General features: G+C 40.7%; 1 protein-coding gene and 1 long non-coding RNA gene across 2 annotated transcripts; one reads left to right on the forward strand and one right to left on the reverse strand.

Annotated features, from left to right (window-relative positions):
• Positions 1-290: 290 nt before the first annotated feature.
• On the forward strand, positions 291-4,344 carry LOC135666659 (uncharacterized). The gene is made up of 3 exons (XR_010509824.1): positions 291-565; positions 2,975-3,067; positions 4,105-4,344. It is a non-coding gene; the product is annotated as an uncharacterized LOC135666659 (long non-coding RNA).
• A 1,194-nt stretch (positions 4,345-5,538) lies between these two features.
• Positions 5,539-6,918, reverse strand: LOC135666648 (F-box protein At1g67340-like). The gene is made up of 3 exons (XM_065178277.1): positions 6,651-6,918; positions 6,408-6,570; positions 5,539-6,332 (listed from the first exon to the last, which is right to left on the reverse strand). The coding sequence occupies exons 1-3, from the start codon at positions 6,830-6,832 to the stop codon at positions 5,649-5,651; spliced, it is 1,029 nt and encodes a 342-aa protein (XP_065034349.1). The 5' UTR covers positions 6,833-6,918; the 3' UTR covers positions 5,539-5,648.
• Positions 6,919-7,650: the final 732 nt, after the last annotated feature.

Raw genomic sequence — 7,650 nt, forward strand, 5'->3', positions numbered from 1 at the left:
GGATCTTTTATCATCATTGAGATATATAAAAATATATATATAATTAATTAAATTTAAGATATTTAAGTTTTTATTTATAATTTGTATAAAAAAAATATTAGATCCTCCTCTATTTTTTTTTCATACCACTAACGTCATTTTAATGTCATTAAAATGACATTAAAATTTCAGTTGCCTCGTTGGGGTATTTCCGTCATTTTGATGTCACAGGCAAAACCCCGCGCCATCGAGTCGAGCTCTATAAAAAGGGGTGGGGGGAGTGGAAGGGGCGGGGAGGAGAGAATGAGATGGCGGAGGACGAGAGGAACGAAGGAGAGGGGGCAGAAAGGAGGATCTCGTTGAAGAACTGGAGGAGGGAGGTCGACGAGAACCTGAATCGACTCCGCTCACTCCTCTTCGCCGCCGATCTCGCTCTCCAGCGGGACCACAACGCCGCCTCCCGAACCCTTGCCCTCCTCCTCATCGGCTTCCTCAACTCCCGTACGAGAACCCACACCGACGCGGATCTCGTCGCCTCCATTCGGACTGAGGCCGCCTCCCGCGCCCTCGCCTTCGACTCGGATCGGTGCGTCTCTCTATCTCTGTCTCTCGTTATCCCGGAATTTGGTGGCTGATCGTGCTGCTTCTCGGGTGCTATGAATTTGTTGGTCGTTATTTGAATCGACTTTGTGTGTATTCGAATATGGACCTCCGATCGGCGACTTCCACTATCTTGATGAAGTCAGTTTAGGAGAAAAGAACAATTGTTCTTTAGAGAGAAAAATTGACTGTTTCTTCCTCAAGAAGTTGGAGTGTGCGCTCTCTTACTCACAGATACAGAGATTTGCCTTATTTTATTTTGGCGGTTGTTGCTGGGATAGAGGGAGCGTGAGCGACTTGAAGACATTAGGACTCTGTTTTTGTGTGATGATGATGAGGTTTGAGATTATCACATCAGAAGATATAGACGGTCTAGTGAGACTGTGAGAGTCCTCGGAAGGCACTTAAACTAGAATGTTTTAATCATGGAAAAGGTATATAATGATTTACACCTAAAAACACACAGTAACTTGCTAGAACAATCTCTTAAATGCCTTGCCATGATGATCTATATGTCTGGAATTATAGATGATATACATGAACATGATTGTGTCTTGGAGTAAATGATTATGAAATTATGATGATGATGATGATGGCAGCAAGAATAGTATTGATTGGAAAATCAGGAAACAAAATTTTCTCACAATTTTGGGGATAATACTGGGGAAAATCCATGTTAAAGGAGCATGAATCAATAGATGTATGGATAATGTGAAGGACAGAAGGACTTAATACATTACAGGGCTCCATGCTAATAAAAGGATTGCTACTAGCATATTCTACGAATGGGATTGAAAATAATACTTATGTATTACAATTGATGGTTAAAGCAGTTGGTTTTCATATACATTTGTAGTTTGGCCACATAAATCAAGCTTTGAATGATCTTGTGTTTCAGGTACTGCTTCTGGGTTGGCGTACATTTTTGCTACCTGGATGGATGAAAACTCAACCTAAAAGAAACATGGAACCACATGTTGTTTGCCAAAAATTTGTAAACTACTTCGGCACTGTGAAAATTTGCTGTTCTTCTAGATTGCAGTTTTCTTCAGCAAGTATCCAGCATAGATGGCACACACTAATAAGCAACTTAGGAAAGAGCAATCGCATACTAAGTTTTGGCATGTAATCATCACAGCAGATGATCAGATTGCGAAACATAACTAAAAACGAAGCCTCACACAGCTTTCTTATTTTAACTGGTAATATCTCTCTAATCCACCCATAGGCAATCAGTATATAGAGTGATGAACTCGAATGACCGTTGATAATATTGGTTTTCTGAACATGAAACAATGTAAACAGCTTGTATTTTCATTGAAAGAAATATGAGGAAATTTTTAACAAATCTGATGCTTGAATGCAAAAAATGGAAGATTGGTAAGTGAACATAGACTTGAAACTAAAAGGCACCAGAGCATGAAGGATTGTGCTTAGGTCTCTTTTTCATCTTAAGCTTTTGATGCCATGATGTCCATATGGCTAAATCATATTCCTTTACACAATTGGCATTAATAAACAATGGCACCAAAGTGCATTATCTTGGAATGTTACATACGAAGCTTGCTTAATATTTTAGTTTAATCATATAAGACATTAACAATGTTATGATTATTTTACTTTGTTGTACCAAGATAATAGGTATATTTTTCCCTTCAGTTTCTCAAGATGTAGCATCTTTTGGATTCAGCCAGGCATTTGAACAAGCAAGAAGAGATGCTGGTTGTATTTTTGTTGAGAAAGGGGATGTTGTAGTTTATTTGACTGGCTGATAGTTTAAAATATTAATGGGTCTGGATTATCAACACCCAACTATTGTATCTGGTTTTCTACTCCCATGTGATATCAGTGCAGATTGTGATTTAAATCCTGACTCCATGCATGCAAGGTATTCTGCATGTTCTATTTCCAGGATGTAGTTTAGTCAAAGTTCTTAAATTTTTCTGATTTCAAGCTTCCTGGATTTGAGGTTCTGTTTCCAGTTTAGAAATGTTGTAAGGTCCTGACAGTGAGCTGCCTGAGAAGTTAAGGAATCTGGAACCTCGACTAATTGAACTTGTTAGTAATGAGATAATGGATAAAAACTCTAATGTTTGGTGGGACGACATGGGTAATCAGAAACAATAACTGTGTTTTTGTCATAATTCTAGCATTTTTGGTGCCCAAAAATTGCCTCTAAAAAATATCTTCTCACTATTCTACTAATTCAGTGGCTTGCATGATACTAAGAAATGTGTCACGGAGATGGTATATGGCCTCTTTTACATCCTGACATATTATGGTTGTCGTTCGCCAGAAATAGGTCTACTGCTATTTGGTCCCCCTGTAAGTACTTGTTATTTAAATAAATATGCCACTGCAACTTCAAATTCTAACTGTGATTATATGATTGTAGGGGACAGGTAAAACAGTGATCGGAAAAGCCATTGCTGGATAGGCGAAGGCAAAATTTTTTAACATACCGGCAAGTTCTTTGACAAGCAAGTGGGTATGTACAAGAGTGTTTCATGTTCTTTTATTTTATGCAATACTATTTAAGAGATTGCATCTTTCTCAAATATTGTGGATAAGGAGATCTATAATATTGTGAAATAAAGTCCACATATGAGAGCGCTGTTTCACATCCTGATTAAGTCTTGATAGACTAATGCAGCACGCATCAAGGGGGCAAGAGGGTTTTGGGGTTTAGGATTGTGCGCTTTTTGATGTGTGCCAATACTCTATCAGGACTTGAGCCATGACTTAAGCTGAGAAATGCTCATTACTTAGTTCATGGGCAATAGACATTCCCAAGTTTGTTGTGAAATTTAGGTGGTTCCATGACATACTTTAAGTTCTCTATTAGACTGTGTGCACCTGTCGATGTGCATGTCTAGGGTCTCGCAATCACTTGTATTCAAAATAATCAGACGTCAGCTTTAAGGGCTCCGTTCTGTTTACAAGATGCAGATTGATACATCTGGTAGCTATATGTCAGTAAATTTGATTAGGAGAAAGAGATGATATGTAGAAGATAAGTAATTTACATTTCTAATGTCAATCGATAATATGACATACAATGCAGTTCTCTTTCCTTATATGATCAAAACCTAAAATCAGATTCCGGATCCTTAAATTGTTCCTTCCTGGACAATGAAATTTTAGGCCAAAATCCATGGCAATTTGTTACACAATTAAACACATAGAACATTATGCTTGTTCAAGTTCTGCACGACCATAATACTAACAAGTCTGTCCTGATCACCCAAATCTCTTACCCTTTTGGCTTGGTCTAGTTGAGCCAGGTACTGATCAGCCCTTCATTTGTAGTACGTTTAGACTGCATTGGTTTGCTGGCACCTACATATCACGTATGTAATACATACCCCCTGTGCATTGTTACCCACTTCGGTTTCATACTTCCCATGTCAACATTAGCGCACCAAAATTTCCCTGCATACATGTAGATTTTTGAACCAGTAAATCTCTTAACTCTAATTTTTGTTTTTCATGTCATATTGGGATCATTCTTATGCCTCTTGACAGTTAAATTGTGGTACGTGAAACAACTTTGCTCGTCATTTCGTCGACATTTTGAATGGTTTTCTGAAGAGAGTGAGCAGGCCAACTATTCGTTACCTGATACTAAGAAACCATGCTTAAGAGAGCAACAGTATACCAGAATTTGTTTGCCAAGGTATGTATGATCCATAATTTTGATCTGATGCTTATGTAAGATATTGTGTAGTTTACTGAAGTAGCAATTAGAAACACAATATATTTGGTCACAAATATCATTACATGTGGAGGAAATATTTATCTTCGTGGGGACTTTTAACCATGCATCAGCAGCGGGAGGCAGATGCACCAAAATCTGAGCAAATTTTCATCTCATTGACACTCTTTGGATAAGACCTAAAAAGGAAAATTGGTATTTTAAGTTCTCTACTTAAAATTGGTATTTTAAGTTCTCTACTAAATTTTGATCTCCTTTTCAAAATCGTGAACGAGGTTCTCTACTAATAAATGTCCGTCACTAACTTCTGCATAATTGGATGGGGTATAGTTGCTTAATCTGGTGCGTGAAAGGATGTGTTAGAGAGAGAGAGAGAGAGAGAGAGAGAGAGGTGACTTTTATCACAAGAAACTGAAATAATTTGAGGGGGTCACTCCAGAACAAGTGGGACCATTGATGTGGAAAATAGAGGTAGCGTATGCAATTTGGAACTTGGAATGTTAAATGCAGGTTTTATAAACAAAGGGACTTCATTGCATGTCGGTCTTAATCAAAGAAATGTGGATTGGGTTCAAGGATTGAACACAAACAGAGTTTCTTTTAGTGGATTTATATTCATCCAAGTCAAAATTAATTGAGATGTCCTAATATTGAATTTAGGTTTTATAGTATGATTTTAATATTATCATTCATGTCCTTGTAGACAATCTCATTCGCCTACCGTTTTGACTCTTGGTTGAAAACTTCATTGGTTATCATGATGTCAAGGTTATTTAAGGTATTTTGTGTTCTTTGTATTTGTGCTATATTAAGTTTCATAAAGGCAAATATGTGAGTTCAAAACATGGCAAAGATACATAGCCAAAAAAAAAGGCTATATGAGATAAACAATTTCTTAAAAGTAGTAAGCGCGAGAAAGGGCATCAGTTAAGATCGTGTCCTTATTATCATAACCGAGCAATTAACAATTTAGTGGTTTTTTATACTACTTAATTAGTCTAATCTACTCTAATTATTTCCTATAAATTATTTGAACAAATTTGCATTGAAGAACATGCTAATTGGTAAATGAGCAATCTTTTCGATTCACTTGACCCGATTAAGACTTATTCTACTCACTAATAAAATAGCTGATGAGCTGTATTAATGAAAATAATTTAAAATAATTATTTTATAAAAATAATCCATAAATATTTGTAATATATGACAATGTATAATTATGTATAAGAAAATAAGCGGCTTCCTAAACAATGCCTTGATAAGGGAACCCTTTTATATGAAAGGCAAAATAAGACCCCAAAGCACGGTAACAAAGACCCGAGCTCACGTTTTCGTACCGTTGACTCAGGACCAACTACAGATCGCCACCGTCAGCCGGAGCTCCGTCGGCGGCGGCGGCAGCTAAATCAAGCCATCGCTCCATTGGTACACACTCGGCCTTGTGCGCCAACTTCCAGTGCAACGCCTGGCACGCCCTCGAGCAGTAGCTGGCCACACCGCAAGCAGAGCACCGTCGGAACTCGTGGCGCCGCGTCTCTGGCCGACCGCAGCCGCCGTAGGAACACAGGCTGAGCCCCTCGCTCTCCACCACAACGCCGCCCCTCGCCGCGAACCACTCCACCATGAACTGGTTCGCAGGGTGCCGCGCGCCGGCCGGCGTGCTGCACCAGAAGTCTCTCAAAAGCGAGCATAGTCGCCGGCAGTGAGGCAAGGAAGAGGAAGAGGTGCTCAGGACGACGGCAAGCTCGCGGGCGTTCGCCAGGAGGAGAAAGCGGCGGCCCTTGGCCGCGTTCCGGCGCACGCCGTAGCCGTCCTGGAGGCAGTGGCCCAGAACACGGATGGCGTCCTCGTGGCCGAGGGAGGCGGCGCGAGCGCAGAAAGCGACGCCGGCGCTGAGGTCCTTGTCGCTATTGGACCTGCCGCTGCCGTTGAAATGTATCACCGCCAACGAGTAGAGCGCCTCCATATGGTTACAGATCGCCGCCCGCGCCATCAGCGACAAGCCACTCCGCCGATTCCCTAAGCAGTAGAACCGAATCTACAAACCCAAACATCAGTCCTTTAAGATTCAAGCCTCGCTCCTCTGCGACCAAAACAAGGAAGAGAGTCCTACCATTCCGAGGATGTAGCAAGCCTCGAGGTTTCCGGCATCGGCGCAGCGCTTCAAGAATCTGTGAGCGGATGCGGACCAATTCATGGCTCTAATGGCGAGGGATTCTACGGATGCATTCGACAGAACCAGAGGATCCAGCCCTAACCTATTCAGTCTCTTACACCTATCATCGAATCCCAGAAGAAGAATCAGTTTCATCTCAAGAAATCAAAAGAAAACCCCAAGCAAAGTCTTCGGGGTTACGCTATGAGGACTCCAAGGAGATCGGAGGGCCTTGCGGTGGAGGCGCTCAGCCTGCAGAGGATGGCAACGACGAGGTCGTCCGGAAGGCAGGAGAAAAAACCGCTCCCCTCCTCCGCCGCACCCACCTGCGGCCTCTTCCGGCCTAAATCCCCTTCTTCTCGGGCGAGCCTCCTCCTCTTCATCTGACCGTACTCCCTTCCTCCCCCTCCTCCACAACCTCCCTTTGGGTTTCCAGCAACTCGGCGTTGGAACTCCTGATACGACGGCTTCTCTCTCGGATATATATATATATATATATATATATATATATATATATATATATATATATATATATATATATATATATATATATATATATATATATATATATATATATATATATATATGATGATGATGATTTGGAAAACTATCGGCTAAAGAAACTCACACTTTACCGATTTTTTATATCTAAATTCATTACCTTTTTCTTACATGCTTTTCATTAAAAAAAAAAAAAAAGGTCTCGATGGTTCCTGTCTCTAAAATGAGACTATCTATCCACCGGGATTCAACATTAAAAAAGAAAGATAAATGTTCTTTGCATTTATGTGTGAATCTTTATGTTGTGTACGAGGAGTCAGTACGATTCAGTTCGATTTCGGATGTGAAAGGTCGTCCACATAAAAACTTGGACAGCGAAGGTATACGTCAGGTCGGGTTGAGCTATGGGTCTTGCTACTTGCTTCTTCGTCGTTAGTCCCCACACAGGTCGAGATCGAGAGGGAGATTTTCTAATTGAACCCCTCTAAAGCTTAAATCAGCTTTTTGTGGAATGAGAGTTTAATCCCCTGCATTGACCAAATAATTAGCTTTTATACCTTCACACGGGGATCGATCGTATTCTATATGTTAATGATCGTCGACCCTTTAAATGGTCGGCCCATGCCTTCGTGCGTGGGCAACAATCGACATGTACGGATCGTCCCCAAGCGAAGATGTCGTCCCATCATTTCGGCCCAAC

Source organism: Musa acuminata, unplaced genomic scaffold (assembly GCF_036884655.1).
Source record: "Musa acuminata AAA Group cultivar baxijiao unplaced genomic scaffold, Cavendish_Baxijiao_AAA HiC_scaffold_1118, whole genome shotgun sequence".
NCBI classification, from domain to species: domain Eukaryota; kingdom Viridiplantae; phylum Streptophyta; class Magnoliopsida; order Zingiberales; family Musaceae; genus Musa; species Musa acuminata.